The sequence below is a fragment of the Oncorhynchus masou genome, chromosome 21, assembly GCF_036934945.1.
Source record: "Oncorhynchus masou masou isolate Uvic2021 chromosome 21, UVic_Omas_1.1, whole genome shotgun sequence".
Lineage (NCBI taxonomy): Eukaryota > Metazoa > Chordata > Actinopteri > Salmoniformes > Salmonidae > Oncorhynchus > Oncorhynchus masou.
The window spans coordinates 41,943,617-41,964,407 of NC_088232.1; the positions used below are offsets into that span (position 1 = coordinate 41,943,617).

General features: G+C 43.3%; 1 protein-coding gene across 1 annotated transcript; it reads left to right on the forward strand.

Annotated features, from left to right (window-relative positions):
• Positions 1-957: 957 nt before the first annotated feature.
• Positions 958-20,790, forward strand: LOC135508373 (inositol-trisphosphate 3-kinase A-like). The gene is made up of 7 exons (XM_064928511.1): positions 958-1,932; positions 14,273-14,372; positions 14,619-14,832; positions 18,535-18,739; positions 19,012-19,113; positions 19,490-19,561; positions 19,829-20,790. Exons 1-7 carry the CDS (start codon positions 1,501-1,503, stop codon positions 20,060-20,062), a joined length of 1,359 nt encoding a protein of 452 aa, XP_064784583.1. The 5' UTR covers positions 958-1,500; the 3' UTR covers positions 20,063-20,790.
• Position 20,791: the final 1 nt, after the last annotated feature.

The window sequence follows — 20,791 nt, forward strand, 5'->3', positions numbered from 1 at the left end:
GTTTCAATCTTGCTGTGCGTTCGAGGTTTCTTTTTTACAGTCCATGGCTCCAGAAAACTGCGCGGACACCGTATTTTGAGCTATATGATTGGCCAGCGGGAAGTAGTATAGGTGCACTTGATTTGTTCTCTGGGACTAGCGGGGAGGCGGAGTTCCACCTTCAGACACATGAAATGGTTCGAAATGGGAACGCTTTTCCTTCACGGTGCTAGGGCTTCTGAATCAAATGCAACTACCGTCAAACGCGCGAAACGAATAACAAACAGGAACGCAAGGCTTTATCTTTGAAGTTTTTAAAGAAATGTTTGGTGATCGACTAAGAATGCACTTGAGTGCGACCAGATGGTGACCACTGTCCTAAAGTAATACTCTGATGGGATAGAATTGGACTGGAAGTTAATGTATACACAGAACACACACACACACAGGATTACTATCTACGGTCAGTGAGCTAACAACAGTGTACCATATCGCTGCTGTCTGCTGTCTGCAGCCATACCACAACACGTTAAAGACTTGATATTGCAGACAGTTTCCTTCTTCATCTCATATTTCCCCCTGGGCACAGACGTCAATTCAACGTCTATTCCACGTTGGTTCAATTAAATTTTTATTGAAATTACGTGGAAAGAACATTGATTCAACCAGCGTGTGTCCAGTGGGTTGAATATAAATCATGCCATTATAAATCAGTAAGGTTCCTGAGACAGCTCGTGATGGCGACTCATTAATCTGTTGAGTGAAAAATGAACATCAATTCAGTTTGGGTTACATTAACTTTATATTGCCTTTGTTTGTGCAGCTACAGTGAAACTATTTCTCATTCAACATCATAGTTTTTCAGTGAGAGATTTGAACCCCCCTTGATTTTGTTCAGTTGACAACTACAACAGCTGGAACAGGTGTAGCCTGTTTTGGCCCTCTACCGCTTGTGCGCAGTGGGTGATATCTGTTTTGCAGTGTGCAAGACTGAATGAGGAAGTAACGTGAAAACTCAAAATATAAGGTTTGCTATGCGGGATCCTTAGGACGTCCCTACCCCATTGAAGTTGATATTTAAACGGGTTACGGTAAGGTTTAGGTTGTGAGTTAAGGTTTAGTGTTTATGGGCGTCCCAAGGATACCGGATTGCACTGACCATATATTTCTGCCAGGAAGAGAGACGAAATCAATGCGGAAGATAAAAGCGTGTGTCTTTGGTTAACACTGTCGACGAGATGTGAGCTAAGGAAAGGGGTTCCCCAAAACACCAGTCAGCAAATTGGACCGCCGATGACGACCGCCTGAAACGTCTCGTTTTTATCGGACAGTGGCCGAAACAGATGAAAACCTATTGCAGTATTGCACAATATTTAATACACTGAGACTTGGACTCAAAAATAGTAGGCCTACTGTATTGAGATGGCCACGTTTGATTGACAGCGGTTAAATTCAATCGTAGCGCCGTACAATTTTGATAACACCGCGTCGGTTGTGAACACGCTCACATTCATCAGTCGAATGCCGAAGGAAAGAGAGAAGAGGAGAAAGGCCTCCAAGGAGGCAGGGCTGTCTGGCGCTGGTATTAGTGATGGGTTCGTTAAAGAGCGCAGAACAAGCCGCAGAGCATCTGAGCTTCGCGATGAACTCTGCCAGGTGAAAGAAGTAAAGTTATCTGAGTTTAACACCACTCAAGTGCAAACTAGTATGATGGAGGCGCTCCGTGTACCGCAGGTGACAATAACCCCAGATGGAGGCTGCTCGCGGGAGATCCAGCAGGAGGACTGGGCTGATGTGGAAGGCTCTCTGCGACGGAAATTGTCAAACTCCTCGATCTCCTCAACAGGTTCCTCCATCATGTTGGAAGAGTCAGAGGATGACATTCTGAGTGACAACGAGACAAAGAGCAAGGGCAATATCACTTTAGAACATCTGTGTGAGGACACGAGTGAAGTGAGTATAGACTATTCTTCATTCAAATACAGTAATATTGTTGTTACGTTGTAATTACACCCAATTTCACCCAGAGCCCTGTAACTCTGGGGGGAAATAGTTAGACTATTCTCTTATATTCTATTGGATTCTATTCTATTCTAACCGGGGGCAGACTGGCTGGTCATTTGGGTTGGTCAATCTTTTGCCTAGTGGGCCTGTCTAACCTGTTATATTTTTTGCAAAATGATCAGGATCTGGCTAATAATGGGGGCCTCAAGGAAAAAATGGTCTGGTGTGTTAGAAATGCCAAGACGACCTGAGGCTACTATAAAACAAGATTTACTGGTGAATGTTATACAAACTTTGTATTATTGGAGGACCAAAAAAGCCGATACCGATTAATCGGCCAATTTTTTTTATTAAACATTTTTTATTTGTAATAATGACAATTGCAACAATACTGATTTACCACTTATTTTAACTTAATATAAAACATCAGTAAAATCAATTTAGCATCAAATAAATAATGAAACATGTTCAATTTGGTTTAAATAATGCTAAAACAAAGTGTTGGAGAAGAAAGTAAGATGTGCCGTGTCAAAATATGTGCCATGTAAAAATATGTGCCATTTAAAATATGCGCCATGTAAAAAAGCTAATGTTTAAGTTCCTTGCTCAGAACTTGAGAACATATGAAAGTTGGTGGTTCCTTTTAACATGAGACGTCAATATTCCAAGGTAAGAGGTTTTAGGTTGTAGTTAATATAGTATTTATAGGACTATTTCTCTCTGTACCATTTGTATTTCATATACCTTTGACTATTGGGTGTTCTTATAGGCACTATAGTATTGCCAGTGTAACAGTATAGCTTCCATCTCCCTCCTCGCCCCTTCCTGGGCTCGAACCAGGAACACATTGACAACAGCCACACTCGAAGCATCGTTACCCATCACTCCACAAAAGCCACAGACCTTGCAGCGCAAGGGGAATAACTACTCCAAATCTAAAAGCGAGTGACGTTTGAAACAGTATTAGCGCACACCCAGCTAACTAGCTAGCCATTTCACATTGGTTACACCAGCCATTAGGCTGATAGGCTTGAAGTCATAAACAGCGCTGTGCTTGCGAAGAGCTGCTGGCAAAAAGCACGAAAGTGCTGTTTGAATGAATGATTACGGGCCTGCTGCTGCTCAGTCAGACTGCTCTATCAAATCAGACTTAATTATAACGTAATAACACACAGAAATACGAGCCTTCGGTCATTAATATGATCGAATCCGGAAACTATCATTTCGAAAACAAAACATTTATTATTTCAGTGAAATACGGAACCGTTCGGTATTTTATCTAACGGGTGGCATCCCTAAGTCTAAATATTCTTGTTGCATTGCACAACCTTAAATCTATGTCATAATTATGTAAAAGTCTGGCAAATTAGTTTGCAATGAGCCAGGCAGCCCAAACTTGCATATACCCTGACTCTGCGTGCAATGAACGCAAGAGAAATAACACAATTTCACCTGGTAATTATTGCCTGCTAAACTGAATTAGTAGTTATAACTAGTGATTATGATTGATTGTTTTTTACAAGATAATTTAATAAGATAATAAGATAATTTTAATGTTAGCTAGCAATTTACCTTGGCTTCTACTGCATCCAGATTACTCGTGGAGTGCAATGGTTAGAGCGTTGGACTTGTTAACTGTGCAGTTGCAAGATTGGAACCCCTGAGCTGACAAGGTGAAAATCTGTCGTTCTGCCCCTGAACAAGGCAGTTAACCCACAGTTCATAGGCATTGAAAACAAGTATGTGTTCTTAACGGACTTGTCTAGTTAAATAAAAGTTTTTAAAAACATTTTTTTACATTTAAATTTAAAAAATAATCGGAAATCAGCGCCCAAAAATACCAATTTCCGATTGTTATGAAAACTTGAAATTGGCCCTAATTAATCGTCCAATTTGGCACATTTTGCAATGGGGTGGGGAGATTTTTTTGAGGTTTTACAAGCTAATTTTATGCAATTCTACACAATTTGCAATGACTTATGCCATGTTAATATGATATCTGAGTGAGAGTGACTAACAAAATGAATGGTGTCTCTCTGGAGGTCAGGGCCCCAGGGCAGGTGCCTAGTTGGTAATTACTACAAGTTTGGCAAGACTAAGTAGACTAATTAACCAATCTAACAAATGTTATCTGACATGGCCATGGGCTAATTGAGTGACTGTCATTGGGTGACATAAGAAGAGGAAATCTGCTGATGCACTACCAAGTTTCAAAGTTGCACCTTGTGTAACTTTGTGTATTCTACTATTGAGACTATTCTAAGTTGAGACCCGACTAAGTTCCTAAAAAATATATATATATATTTTTGCTTTTTGTGACACCTCTCTTTGGTTGGAAAATGGCTGAATGCTTTCTGTGACTAGTTGCTGACCTAACATAATGATATGTTCTGCTTTCGCCGAAAAGCCTTTTTGAAATCGGACACTGTGGTTGAATTAATGAGTAGTGTATCTTTAAAATGGTGTAAAATACTTGTATGGTTGAGGAATTTTAATTATGAGATTTCTGTTGTTTTGAATTTGGCGCCCTGCAATTTCACTGGCTGTTGGCGAGTTGGGACGGTAGCGTCCCGAACGATCTCAGAGAGGTTAAAACTCGTTTTTCAACCACTCCACACATTTCTTGTTAACAAACTATAGTTTTAGCAAGTCGGATAGGACATCTCCTTCGTGCATGACACAAGTAATTTTTCCAACAAATGTTTACTTATAATTCACTGTATCACAATTCCAGTGGGTCAGAAGTTTACATACACTAAGTTGACTGTGCCTTTAAACAGCTTGGAAAGTTCCAGAAAATTATGTCGTGGCTTAGAAGCTTCTGATAGGCTAATTGACATAATTTGATTCAATTGGAGGTGTACTTGTGGATGTATTTCAAGGCCTACCTTCAAACCCAGTGCCCCTTTACTTGACATAATGGGAAAATCAAAAGAAATCAGCCAAGACCTCAAAAAGAAAATTGTAGACCTCCACAAGTCTGGTTCATCCTTCGGAGCAATTTCCAAATGCCTGAAGGTACCAGGTTCATCTGTACAAACAATACTATGCAAGTATAAACACCATGGGACCTTGCAGCCATCATACCGCTCAGGAAGGAGATGTGTTCTGTCTCCTAGAGATGAACGTACTTTGGTGCGAAAAGTGCAAATCAATCCCAGAACAACAGCAAAGGACATTGTAAAGATGCTGGAGGAAACAGGTACAAAAGTATCTATATCCACAGTAAAACGAGTCCTATATCAACATAACCTGAAAGGAAGCTCAGCAAGGTAGAAGCCACTGATCCAAAAACGCCATAAAAATGCCAGACTACGGTTTGCAATGGGGACAAAGATCGTACTTTTTGGAGAAATGTCCTCTGGTCTGATGAAACAAAAATAGAATTGTTTGGTCATAATGACCATCGTTATGTTTGGAGGAAAAAGGGAGATACTTGCAAGCCGAAGAAAACCATCCCAACCGTGAAGCACAGGGGTGGCAGCATCATGTTGTGGTGGTGCTTTGCTGCAGGAGGGACTGGAGCATTTCACAAAATAGATGGCATCATGAGATAGGAAAATGATGTGGATATATTGAAGCAACATCTCAAGACTTCAGTCAGGAAGTTAAAGCTTGGTCGCAAATGGGTCTTCCAAATAGACAATGACCCCACGCATACTTCCAAAGTTGTTACAAACGTGCTGTTTGTTTACAAGCACACAAAGATGAGAGACCGGCTTGTGAGTCACTCACTGTTGTTCAGCACGCCCCAGGTGATCTAGTTGCGGTTTGGAATTCACAACTAAATGTCACAAGGATAATGCTGGAGACACGAAGCAGGTACGGGGAGTCAAACATGTAACAAGGACCGAACATGGAACGAGACAGGAACAGCGTCAGCACATGAGTAACACAGACAAATAACAGTTTTTGCAGCAGTGGGGAACAGAGCAAGGGAACTGACAAATATAGGGGAGGTAATAAGCAGGTGATGAGTGAGTCCAGGTGAGTTCAATGTTGCTGATGCGCGTGACGAGGGAAGGCAGGTGTGCGTAATAGATGGCAGGAGTGAGTGATGCAGGGCAGCCTGGCGCCCTCAAGTGTCGGGGGGAAGAGCGGGAGCAGACGTAACAGTACGCCCTCCCCTGTAGGGGCGCCACATGGCGTCCCACCTGGGCGAACCGGCCGAGACATGGGCACTGGGCAAGCCAGCTGGGGCGTGGAAGCCCCACAAACCGGCAGTTGCGAGGGAGCCGGCTGAGGCATGGAAGCCCGACGATCCGGCTGAAGCAAGGCACCTGTTGATTCCGCTGCAGCGAGGGAGCCCAGTGATCCAGTGGAGTGTGACGTGGGATGGAAACCTTGCGAGCCAACCGAGGCAAGGAAACCTCTCAAGCCAGTCAGGGCATGGACGGCCGACGAGCTGGCTAGACACCCACGGTTCCATTGGTGGCAACCCAGAGCCGATGTCACCAACAACCGGAATGCCAGTACTCCCCGATGCTTCGTATGTTGGCCGCTGCATTCTTTCACAAAGATGACGCTGGAGAGATGAAGCAGGTACGGGGAGTCAAATATTTAATAAGGAACGGACATGGAAGGAGACAGGAACAGCGTCAGCAAACGAGTAATACAGACAATAAACAATTAATGCAGCAGCAGGGAACAGAGCAAGGGAACTGACAAATATAGGGGAGGAAATAAACATGTGATGACTGAGTCCAGTTGAGTCCAATATCGCTGATGCGCGTGACAAGGGAAGGCAGGTGTGCGTCATAGATGGCATGATGCGTGATGCAGGGCAGCCTGGCGCCCTCAATCGCCTGTGGGGAGGGGGGAGCAGGAGCAGATGTGACACTAAATGTTTCCCAGCTACATATCTTATAACTATTAGGTTAACTGTCTAGAATGTGCGCAATGCTTTGAAGTTGTGCATTTGGTTTGCTAATTTAGTAGCTAGCTATCTAGCTAAATTGTTAGCGTCTTCCAAAATCTAGCTTCACTTGGTAACAGCAGAGAACACCCTCCTGGATCAAGTGTATTGCTGTCTAATATTTATTTTGTGCATGCTGCCAACTGAGTAGCATTTTTGAGTTACTTATATAACTTTATGAGCTGGGATGTCTATCCTGAAAATAGTTTAGGTCAGATACTGTGTAAAATGTCCGCAATGCGCTCATTAGCATTTAGTCAGCATTCTCTATGGGATTTTACATGTACTTGTTAGCTTTGCCAACCTTTGGATTACAGAGGCAGAGTGGGGTTTGAAAATAACGCCCCTTGTGTTGAATGCTGGTATTACCGCAAATCCCAGTATGGCACTATGTCGTTATGAAGTTATGGCAATCTGGATACCGCCCAAGCTCACGTTTCAGATTGTACTCCCTTGTACTAGGCCTGATCACCGACAACGACAAGACAGCCTATAGGGAGGAAGTCAGAGACCTGGCCGGGTGGTGCCAGAATAACAACCTATCCCTCAACATAACCAAGACTAAGGAGATGATTGTGGACTACAGGAAAAGGAGCACCGAGCACGTCCCCATTCTCATCAACGGGGCTGTCGTGGAGCAGGTTGAGAGCTTCAAATTCCTTGGTATCCACATCACCAACAAACGAGATTGGTCCAAACCCACCAAGACAGTCGTGAAGGGGGCACCACAAAGCCTATTCACCCTCAGGAAACTAAAAAGATTTGGCATGGGTCCTGAGATCCTCAAAAAGTTCTACAGCTGCAACATCGAGAGCATCCTGACCGGTTGCATCACTGGCTGGTACGGCAATTGCTCGGCCTCCGACCGCAAGGCACTTCAGAGGGTAGTGCGTACGGCCCAGTACATCACTGGGGCAAAGCTGCCTGCCATCCAGGACCTCTACACCAGGCGGTGTCAGAGGAAGGCCCCAGTGATCACCCCAGTCATAGACTATTCTCTCTACTACCGCATGGTAAGCGGTACAGGAATGCCAAGTCTAGGACAAAAAGGTTTCTCAACAATTTTTACCCTCAAGCAATAAGACTCCTGAACAGGTAACCAAATGGTTACCCGGACTATTTGCATTGTGTGTGTCCCCCCCCAACCCCTCTTTTACGCTGCTGCTACTCTCTGTTCATCATATATGCATAGTCACTTTAACTATACCTATACATTCATGTACATACTACCTAAATGGCCTGACCAACCAGTGCTCCCGCACATTGGCTAACCGGGCTATCTGCATTGTGTCCCACCACCCGCCAACCTCTCTTTTTACGCTTCTGCTACTCTCTGTTCATCATATATGCATAGTCACTTTAACGATACCTACATGTACGTACTACCGCAATCAGCCTGACGAACAGGTGTCTGTATATAGCCTTGCTACTCTTTTTTCAAATGTCTTTTTACTGTTGTTTTATTTCTTTACTTACCTACACACACACACCTTTTTTCCTGCACCATTGGTTAGAGCCAGTAAGTAAACATTTCACTATAAGGTCTACACCTGTTGTATTCGGCGCATGTGATAAATAAACTTTGATTTGCAGACACTGCACTCTAATGGTTTTTTTGACTTGTTTGTGATCATTTTTTATTTTTTTAACCTTTATATAACAAATTCATAGTTTCAATGACAGCCTAGGAACAGTGGGTTAACTGCCTGTTCAGGGGCAGAACAACAGATTTGTACCTTGTCAGCTCAGGGTTTGAACTTGCAACCTTGCAGTTACTAGTCCAACGCTCTAACCACTAGGCTACCCTACCGCCCCATGTCAGATAGTTAACTATTGGCCTATCTTAAAGTTAATCTTCAGACATGAATCGAGATTTCCCCCCATCTTAAGGTAGGGTAAGGGAGTATACTCAATTAAAGGAAAATTAAAGGAACATTCCACCCAAAAACAATATTTTGGTATTTGTTCCATTAGTCCATTGTTGACATAGTCCCAACATGTTTTCTTGTCAGTACTCAAGTTTTCAAGATATGTAACTTTCAAAATACAGAAATCAGCCCTGTATGATGGATTTTGCATCATGTGATGATTTCTTTGTTTTGAAAGTTACATATCTTGAAAACTTGAGTGCTAACAAGCAAAACATTTTGGGACTAAGTCAACAATTGGACTAATGAAACAAATGCCAAAAGTTAGTTTTTGGGTGGAATTGTCCTTTAATTGAGTATGCTCCCTTCATGTATGATGGTCTTTAAAAAGTTTGAAACCACCCTGGTCTCTCGTCTGAGGCGGCCATCTTGTTTTAGCATTGTCTTTTAGCACAGAATACAGGTGCTGCTGTACACCTGACCTATGATTCAGGAGGACTGAGGGTGGTGCTGTATTTGACTTCAACACTTGACTGATGACTTGCATTGATAAAGTAGTGATACAGTTGTGATTTCAGGACAATACCGTAGTTTTAAATCCTAGAACATAAAAGTAGCTATGAATAACAACACAGCAAATTCTCCAGTGGTAAAAAAAAACAAAAATGTGAGTGTTAAATCAACAGTGTAAGTATTGAGACACCGGAACATTTATTTTATTTTTTGTATTTATTTAACCTTTATTTAACTAGGCAAGAGAGAGTCATGGTTGTTGCATTCATCCACTTTCAGTACTATGCACTTCACCAAGTGAGATCCTAAGCAAATATGTTGTCATAAAACATATTTTTTTAAAACAGTACCATACGTATTTCATAAGGCCATATTTTGAGGGCCTAGTTTTATCCTAATACAGGGGCCTGAAACTCATACATTACTTTGAACCAAAACCTTGACATCATTATCATATTTCCCGGCATGCTCTATTGCAGATAGATTTTTTGAATGGTTTGTATCAATATCTATGTTTTTGCATGTACATTGATTTATTAATCAATTAATCTTATGCTACTCAAATATAAATTACAACATTTTCTAAATTAATCAAATATGTTACTTACAATTATTGCTGCACCCATTACTGAAATGGTTGTCCTAGTTTAGATGCTTTAGGTAGTCTCATAGCTTAGCCTTCCAAACCCTGGCAGTCATTTTGAATGCAGGTTGTGTATGATACAAAATTCAAAAAGTTGGATATCTCCACACTGGCTGGATTCCTATAGGATTTTCACATCACCTTGCACCTTTCAGAGGGGTTGGGTTAAATGGGTTAAATGGGGTTAAATGTGGAAGACACATTTCAGTTGAATGCATTCAGTTGTGCAACTGACTAGGTATCCCCTTTCCCTAAACCAGCATAATTTGGCTTTACACTAAGCAGTGTGTTAATTTAACATTGTTCCGATGTCTATAGAGGTCCACAGACTCAACACTTTCAGTGTTGATTTAACACACTCTGTGTTTTTCTTAACACTGAAGATTTTGCTGTGTATATGATGATCCAACAAACTTTTCAAATAATGTCACTTGTGAACGGTAAAAACATGTACGACTTCTAAGGCCTCTGTATCTGCTTGTTGTCAGAAGCCATATTTGACTTTGTCTCCGACATCAGTGGCTTTGTACTAGAGGTTGACCGATTAATCGGAATGGCTGATTAATTAGGGCCGATTTCAAATTTTCATAACAATCGGAAATCTGTATTTTTGGACGCTGATTTTGACAATTAAAAAAAATATATATATATTTTTTTTACAACTTTATTTAACTAGGCAAGTCAGTTAAGAACACATTATTCTTTTCAATGACGGCCTAGGAACGGTGGGTTAACTGCCTTGTTCAGGGGCAGAATGACAGATTTTTACCTTGTCAGCTCAGGGATTCAATCTTGCAACCTTTCGGATAACTAGTCCAACGCTCTAACCACCTGCCTCACGAGGAGCCTGCCTGTTACACGAATGCAGTAAGAAGCCAAGGGAAGGTGCTAGCTAGCATGAAACTTATCTTATAAAAACTATCAATCAATCAATCAATCAATCATAATCACTAGTTATAACTACACATGGTTGATGATATTACTAGTTTATCTAGCGATACGGTGCGCATTCGCGAAAAAGGACTGTCGTTGCTCCAACGTGTACCTAACCATAAACATCAATGCCTTTCTTAAAATCAATACACAGAAGTATATATTTGTATGGTTTGCAGGCAATATTAACCAGGTGAAATTGTGTCACTTCTCTTGCGTTCATTGCATGCAGAGTCAGGGTATATGCAACAGTTTGGGCCGCCTGGCTCTTTGCGAACAAATTTGCCAGAATTATGACATAACATTGAAGGTTGTGCAGTAACAGGAATATTTAGACTTATGGATGCCACCTACGGAACTGTTCCGTATTTCACTGAATGAGTAAACGTTTTATTTTCGAGATAGTTTCCGGATTCGACCATATTAATGACCTAAGGCTCGTATTTCTGTGTGTTATTATGTTATAATTAAGTCTATGATTTGATAGAGCAGTCTGACTGAGCGATGGTAGGCACCAGCAGACTCGTAAGCATTCATTCAAACAGCACTTTCGAGCGTTTTGCCAGCAACTCTTCGCTGTGCTTCAAGCATTGCACTGTTTATGACTTCAAGCCCATCAACTCCCGAGATTAGGCTGGTGTAACCGATGTGAAATGGCTAGCTAGTTAGCGGGGTGCGCGCTAATAGCGTTTCAAACGTCACTCGCTCTGAGACCTGGAGTAGTTGTTCCCCTTGCTCTGCAAGGGCCGCGGCTTTTGTGGAGTGATGGGTAACGATGCTTCGAGGGTGGCTGTTGTGTATGTGTTCCTGGTTCGAGCCCAGGTAGCGGCGAGGAGAGGGATGGAAGCTATACTGTTACACTGGCAATACTAAAGTGCCTATAAGAACATCCAATAGTCAAAGGTATATGAAATACAAATCGTATAGAGAGAAATAGTCCTATAATTTCTATAATAACTACAACCTAAAACTTCTTACCTGGGAATATTGAAGTCTCATGTTAAAAGGAACCACCAGCTTTCACATGTTCTGAGAAAGAAACTTAAATGTTAGCTTTCTTACATGGCACATATTGCACTTTTACTTTCTTCTTTTTACATTATTTAAACCAAATTGAACATGTTTCATTATTTATTTGAGACTAAATTGATTTCATTGATGTATTATATTAAGTTAAAATAAGTGTTCATTCAGTATTGTTGTAATTGTCATTATTACAAATTTTGGTCCTACAATAATCGTTATTGGTGTCGGCGTTGAAAAATCATAATCGGTCGACCTCTACTTTGTACCTCTGTGTAACTCTTCAGAACTATGCTCAGCCAGCTCCATAGAAGGCTCTAAGCTGTCAACTTCCTTTAAACACACGGAATACACATCGCCTGGCCCTGCTGGAAGGGAAGGCTGTTTACATTGTGGTGCTCACTGCTCAGTGTTCAGTGTTCAGTGTTTCGACAGGGGCATGTCAGTATGACAGGCCACTTGAAAAGCTCTCAAACCCAACCCTTTTATTGATCTTTCTAGTCATTCAAAACAAACAATGGTAATGGATAAAAGTGTGAGTTTACTCTCTATACCCTTTGTTTATAGCAGATAGAGTGTCCAGTCAGCCCCACACTTGCAGTACAAGCCACCCCCATTGTCCTATGAGTCTATGACAAATGGTTGTGTGCCAATTTCAGCCACATTGACATTTAGGATTTGACCTTTCAACACAGAAAGAAAACTCCTACTTTGTACACTATCCGTTCTCTGTATTTCTAGTATGACAGTGACTTGTAGTGAAAAAGAGGCTTGAATTTTTATGACATCACATTTATCGATGCTAGCCATTTGTCAAATATGCGTATGCTAATGCATGTTCATATTATAATGTGCCAGGTTGAGAAACCGAGTGAATCATACATACAGTATTGAGTGAATCAACAACTTGAGTGAATCATACAGTATTGAGTGAATCAACAGCTTGAGTGAATCATACTGTATTGAGTGAATAAACAGCTTGAGTGAATCATACACAATTGTTACTCCCTTGTTCCTGTTCTTGTTACTGTTATGACATTGTAATTGGTCGAGTTCATTATGTAGTAGACTCTATTTGCAGCTGATTGTAGACACCTTATTTTCTGTCCGTCTGTCAACCACATTAGGCCCGGCTTTACAAAGTAAGGTGTGTCCCAGAACTAACCAGGAATGTATTATCTAGAGAGTTATAGAAATAAACATTTTTACAAACATTGCGTTGTATTGTAGTTTGTGAGAGAACACACCTCATACATTTAAAATGTAGCATTTATTTTCAGGAATTGAAACACGTTCCACAATGATGAAATTCTACTTCATATTTTACACTACTTTTTTTTAGAATAACTGTGTAGCCACAAATGGAGGGGCTATATGTTCATATTTCTTTCTCTTGACAGAGCACAGGGCTTTTTAAAAATACATGTTGATTAATAGGTTGTCACTATTACTATTGGTTATGTGTTTGAGAGAGTGTTGAAGGCCTGTGTGGAAATATGACACCCACACAGCCGACTATTATTACAACAACAATTCAACTTTATACACCACATCAATGACACCAGTGAGTGGAGCATACCACTTGACATTTCAGAGTGGCTCTGGGATCTGTTATTGGTTTTGAGTGTGTACACTCAACAGAATGAGTCGTTTTTTCACTGAATCCAATGACCAGGGCTTTTCTTCCTTTTACTGCGATCTCAGAATACTGAATTCCTCTGACCTCTGTCTTGGTCATAACCCTGAATATAGCTATGGTGAAATCTATCTCAAAAATAACATTATGTATCATCTCTGTGTCCTCAAGCACATGCTAAGTACTTTTCTGTCTGTGAAGCATGTCTGCTGTGAACATGATGTGTGACTCACTCAACATCTCATCACACATGGGGAAACAATGTCATAATTTCTATGCCTGAATCATCCAGATCTCGTTGAACAAGATCTCCATGACTGTGTCTTAATGCAAATGCACATGGCAACAGCAAGTCAGTCAAGTGCGACTATACACAGCAGCTGGTAGGGAAATGTGAGTTCCATAGAAATGACAACATGTAGCAAAGAGACTAATATGTTTGCGGATGAGGCCAGGGTTAAGGGTCAGGGTTAGATTTGAGGCTAGGATTAGAGTTGAGCCTGGACGAGGACATGAAGCTATGGTTAATGACGTACAGTAACAAATTACCCAATTAACAGTGGCCAAGTGATTTAGACAGCTGTCTGTCATCAACTGAATTCAAAACATGATTATTATCCAAGATCATTATCGTTGTACAACTTCATTTACATACACCCTACTGTTGAGCGCTGGCTTGAGGACAGTGTCTCTGTCTGGTTAATAATGACACAGATTCTCCATAGAGCTGACTGTTCCTGTGCTTGGTCCTTCTTCAGCAGAGCAAACCCTGGTGGAAGATAAAGACTATTGTCAACTGGCCTTTTGTTTCCCCACAAAGAAGAAACCTGTCCTGGGTTCAACTAGCTGGACACAAAGGTAAAACACAGTCACCATGGACGTGATCCCTAACCTATCACAGCATCATACCAAGAACCAAACACTAATGTAAGATGATGTGTACTGTACATCTTCCACATAAAATAAAGCACATGACACAGACAGTACTGTATACTACTGGCCACTTTGATACAATACTAACCCATTACACACAATGTCAGATTCCATCGGAAAATGTCAGTCGTTAGTGGTATGCTGTGGAATGTCAGTGCTTATCTTTTCCAGGTAATTTCAAAGCTGGCGGCGAAGGCACCATTCTGAAGAAGTTCTCTGAGAATGAGAAGCTGTGTTTTGAGAGGCTGCAGGGAGACGTTCTCCAGGACTTTGTACCAGGATATTATGGTGTGGTGGAGAGGGATGGGGATCCCTTCCTACATATGACTGATCTACTAGTCAACTTTGATAGACCCAGTGTCATGGACTGCAAAATGGGAGTGAGGTAAGAGAGCAGCAGTAGTGAGTAGGGAGCAGCAGTAGTGAGTAGGGAGCAGCTAGGTGAGTAGGGAGCAGCTAGGTGAGCAGGGAGCAGCTAGGTGAGCTAGGTGAGTACGGAGCAGCAGTAGTGAGTAGGGAGCAGCAGTAGTGAGCAGGGAGCAGCTAGGTGAGCAGGGAGCAGCAGTAGTGAGTAGAGAGCAGCAGTAGGGAGCAGCAGTAGTGAGTAGAGAGCAGCAGTAGTGAGCAGGAAGCAGCTGGGTGAGCAGGGAGCAGCTAGGTGAGCAGGGAGCAGCTAGGAGAGTACGAAGCAGCAGTAGGGAGCAGAGAGCAGCTAGGTGAGCAGGGAGCAGCTAGGTGAGTACGGAGCAGCAGTAGTGAGCAGGGAGCAGCTAGGTGAGTACGGAGCAGCAGTAGTGAGTAGGGAGCAGCTAGGTGAGTAGGGAGCAGCAGTAGTGAGCAGAGAGCAGCTAGGTGAGCAGGGAGCAGCTAGGTGAGTAGGGAGCAGCAGTAGTGAGCAGGGAGCAGCTAGATGAGTACGGAGCAGCAGTGGTGAGTAGGGAGCAGCTAGGTGAGCAGGGAGCAGCTAGGTGAGCAGGGAGCAGCTAGGTGAGTACGGAGCAGCAGTAGTAAGCAGGAAGCAGCTAGGTGAGTAGGGAGCAGCAGTAGTGAGTAGGGACAGCTAGGTGAGTAGGGAGCAGCAGTAGTGAGTAGTGAGCAGCAGTCGTGAGTAGGGAGCAGCTAGGTGAGTAGGGAGCAGCAGTAGTGAGCAGCAGTAGTGAGTAGGGAGCAGCAGTAGTAAGTAGGGAGCAGCTAGGTGAGTAGGGAGCAGCAGTAGTGAGTAGGGAGCAGCAGTAGTGAGTAGGGAGCTGCTAGGTCTGTATGGAGCAGCAGCTAGGTGAGTAGGGAGCAGCAGTAGTTAGTAGGGAGCAGCTAGGTGAGCAGAGCGCAGCTCCGTGAGTACGGAACAGCAGTTGTGAGTAGGGAGCAGCAGTAGTGAGCAGGGAGCAGCTAGGTGAGTAGGGAGCAGCAGTAGTGAGCAGGGAGCAGCTAGGTGAGTACGGAGCAGCAGTAGTGAGTAGGGAGCAGCTAGGTGAGTAGGGAGCAGCTAGGTGAGTACGGAGCAGCAGTAGTGAGCAGGGAGCAGCTAGGTGAGTAGGGAGCAGCAGTAGTGAGTAGGGAGCAGCTAGGTGAGTAGGGAGCAGCAGTAGTGAGTAGGGAGCAGCAGTAGTGAGCAGGGATCAGCAGTAGTGAGTAGGGACAGCTAGGTGAGTATGGAGCAGCAGTAGTGAGTAGGGAGCAGCAGTCGTGAGTAGGGAGCAGCTAGGTGAGTAGGGTGCAGCTGGGTGAGTAGGGAGCAGCTAGGTGAGTAGGGTGCAGCTGGGTGAGTAGGGAGCAGCTAGGTGAGCAGGGAGCAGCTCTGTGAGTAGGGAGCAGCTGGGTGAGTAGGGAGCAGCTGGGTGAGTAGGGAGCAGCTGGGTGAGTAGGGAGCAGCTAGGTGAGTAGGGAGCAGGTATGTGAGTAGGGAGCAGCTGTGTGAGTAGGGAGCAGCAGTAGTGAGCAGGGAGCAGCTCGGTGAGTAGGGAGCAGCTAGGTGAGTAGGGAGCAGCTGGGTGAGTAGGGAGCCGCTAGGTCTGTATGGAGCAGCAGCTAGGGGAGTAGGGAGCAGCAGTAGTTAGTAGGGAGCAGCTAGGTGAGCAGAGAGCAGCTCGGTGAGTACGGAGCAGCAGTTGTGAGTAGGGAGCAGCTACGGGGGGTAAGGAGCAGCAGTAGTGAGTAGGGAGCAGCTAGGTGAGTAGGGAGCAGATGGGTGAGTAGGGAGCAGCTAGGTGAGTAGGGAGCAGCTAGGTGAGCAGCTCGGTGAGTAGGGAGCAGCTGGGTGAGTAGGGAGCAGCTGGGTGAGTAGGGAGCAGCTAGGTGAGTAGGGAGCAGGTATGTGAGTAGGGAGCAGCTGTGTGAGTAGGGAGCAGCAGTAGTGAGCAGGGAGCAGCTCGGTGAGTAGGGAGCAGCTAGGTGAGTAGGGAGCAGCTAGGTGAGTAGGTAGCAGCTAGGTGAGTAGGGAGCAGCTAGGTGAGCAGGGAGCAGCTCGGTGAGTGCGGAGCAGCAGTTGTGAGTAGGGAGCAGCTACGGGGGGTAAGGATCAGCAGTAGTGAGTAGGGAGCAGCTAGGTGAGTAGGGAGCAGCTGGGTGAGTAGGGAGCAGCTAGGTGAGTAGGGAGCAGCTAGGTGAGTAGGGAGCAGCTAGGTGAGTAGGGAGCAGCAGTAATGAGTACGGACGGAGCAGCAATAGTGAGTACGGAGAAGCAGTAGTGAGTAGGGAGCAGCAATAGTGAGTATGGAGTAGCAGTAGTGAGTAGGGAGCAGCAGTAGTGAGTAGGGAGCAGCAGTATGTCTGTTCTATAATAATGTGTCGAACACTACATATGTCTGGCCCTATAGCAGGATTAAGCAATTTTGAGGAAATACTAACAAATCATTGTTGGACTACTGTAATTTATCTATATCCCTCTTACACGTCAGTGCTCCTGATAGTAGAACATACAGACTGTCAACCTGTTCTGTTTGCTCTTGATAAAACACCTGTTGTTACTGGTTCTCTGAGGATTTCCTGCCACACACAGCCGGTGGGGCGTCAAGGCACACACAGAGGCCGTCACTACTCAGCCACATGTTTCCTGTACACAGACAGAAAGAACCACATGCACGCACGCCCACACACACGCCCACACACACACACACACACACACACACACACACACCCACACACACACACACACACACACACACACACACACACACACACACACACACACACACACACACACGCGCACACACGCACACACAGTGGGGAGATGGGGTGCAGGCACAGGGTGTCCCTGGTGACTCCCTTTTGACAAACACACACAACCACCCAAGCTCTCTCACCTACTGCTAACAAACACTCATACTATCAACCAGTTAAACAGTCATGCTGTGTACTTTGGAGTCTCCTCCTTGCTTCCTTTTTTTATACAGAGGAAGTTCAGAATGAAACTGAAATTCACTGAACATAGGACTCTACCAAGTAAGACTTAAGGTTCTATTAAATCCGCATAGCGGAAGTTCAGCGTTTCAGCATGATTTAAATGTAAAGGCAATGTTCCCGCGTTAGCGGAAACATCCATTACGTTAAACGCTGCATATGTCAGATCAATCCTACATTACCTTTACATTTCTATTGTGTAATCTGTAACACTTCAGTGATACAGGTTGAATAGAAACCTTAGAAAGTCAATTCTACCATCTAAAGCATACAAAGGTCACATTATAAACTGGGTGGTTCGAGCCCTCAATGCTGATTGGCTGACAGCCGTGGTATACCACTGGTATGACAAAACATTTATTTTTACTGCTCTAATTACGTTAGTAAGCAGTTTATAACAGCAATAAGGCACCTTACGGGTTTGTGGAATATGGCCAATATACCAAGGCTAAGGGCTGTATCCATGCACTCCTCTTTGCGTCAAGCAGAAGAACCACCCTTAGCCATAGTATATTGGCCATATACCACACCCCCCCGGGCCTTATTGCGTAAGTATAACATGCCATTGTCTGTAATGCCAATCAGCTATCATCATACACAACAAGACCAAATGAAAAGTCACTTAGCCGTGATGGTGCTAAATAGTGTCATGGCCCCTCAGCGTGTCTCCCTGTTGTCCTCTCCTCAGGACGTATCTGGAGGAGGAGGTGGTGCGAGCCCGAGAGCGGCCTAAGCTCCGTAGGGACCTGTTTGACAAGATGCTGGAGGTGGACAGTGAGGCCCCCAGCCCCCAGGAGCACCTCCAGAGGGCCGTCACCAAACCCCGCTACATGCAGTGGAGAGAGACCCTCAGCTCCACACACACACTGGGCTTCCGCATCGAAGGCATCAAAGCAAGTACCCACGTATCAACCTGAGTGTCAACATGAAAGAAGCAATTCAGTCAGTGTTCACTCAAAACACAACCACAGAGATCCCTTTTCATTTAAACCAGAACGTATACAAAAGGCTTATTCCTGGACTAAAAACTTTTTTTATGGTTCATTTTACAGTTTTTCATGTGAAGTTCATTACATACTGTATGCAATAAAGTAATGTCGGAGCCTTGACCTTGTTGCACGTGGACAGTGCTGCTTATCAACATATTGACCGTTCCTTCTCTCAGAAAGCTGACGGGACGTGTCACACGGATTTCAAGAAGACCCGGTCTTTGGAGGATATCACTCAGATCTTCAGGGACTTTGCCACAAACAACACAAACATACTAGTAGGTTGACAGCTACGAGTCTTACCTGTTATTGTGTTGCATTCATTTGCATGGTCTGCTGATTTTTGACAAGTAGAGACATACAGTACATACCTGTCTTATGTAAAGTGAATACTTGAACAATCAAACAAATTGGTGTGACTTTACCTGTCTTTTGTAAAATCTCATGAAAAGTGATACACATTGGTAAATATTTGGATATGATGAGCAACCCAAATGGCATTATACACTACAGTAGATCCTGTTGGAATGACAGATAGCAAATAGAATTGAACGACCTAGACATATAACCTCTATTGGTTTAAGGAATTTATCAAGGGAGTTTCCCAAGTCTCAACTCTACAGCCAGAATAATCCTATTGCCTCTCTAATACAGAATTCCTACCTGAGTAAACTAGCAAAAATTCAACAAGCCCTGATGTCATCGGAGTTCTTCAAGAGACACGAGGTGAATATAGAAGCTTTAGTTCATCTGCACCTGTTTTCTGTTGACATTTGTTCATCCCACTAGATATATTAAACACATCTAAGAGCTTTTATGAGGTTTACCGGTAAATAATATAAATGACAATACACACTGGGCAAAAATGTCAATTCAACGTCTATTGCACCATCTGTTCAATGTCATTTCATTGAAATGATGTGGAAACACTGTTGATTCAACCAGTGTGTGCCCAGTGGTTATTGTAATGAGTACACGTCTTCTCTCTCCAAGGTGATTGGGAGCTCCCTCCTCTTCATTCATGACCACACTGACCGAGCTGAGGTTTGGCTCATTGACTTCGGCAAGACTACAGCTTTACCAGAGGGACAGACTCTGGACCACTCCATACCCTGGCAGGAGGGCAACCGAGAGGACGGATACATGTGGGGACTGGACAACCTGATGAGGACACTGGGCTCTTTGACTAACAAAGGAACTAGTGAAGGAAGTAATGAGTGCCTTTAAGCTATGACCACCTGGGAGGGATTGGACTACCCCATTCCAGTAGTTAGAGGACCCTGGCGGTAATATACAGTTTCAAGGGTCCCCTCAATCACTAAGTATACATACTGTGTAAATCAAACTTCCAGCTTATTCAGCACAACAAATTGTATCTCAGCGTATTGTTGAAGCTATTGTAGCATGGAGATAAGGGATTGCGTTTTTTAAAGTATGTCTGTGCCTTGTGAACAAACTATACATTTTAGGGGAATTTTAATGAATGCAAATTAATGAACAGACACAAACCTGTGATTGTAGTGCCTGTATATTCTAGAAAGGCATACAATACTATTGATGTAAGGGACAGTATTGCATAGAAATCCAACCCATTCCATATTCCAATGTGTCATTAGATTTGATTGATTTCAGTTTTTGATAATCAAGCATGTTCTATTTTATTTTTTTTTGTTTTCAAACTTTATTGAAGACATTAGGCATACTGTATTCTAATACAGTTACATACACCAGTGCGTCTTTAGGATCATCTCATTATCATGACGAAGGATGAATGAAAAATGAATCACGCAAGTATTGTAGCAAGTATTGTATTATGACAGTCCATGAGACTAACCTCAGAAAAACACTATTGCCTTGTCCCAATGAGTTAGAAATGGTTGTGTATTGGGAGTTTTTTCATATGTACAAGTACAAATATGTCTTGCTGTATTATAAAACATTTATCAAAACACAAAG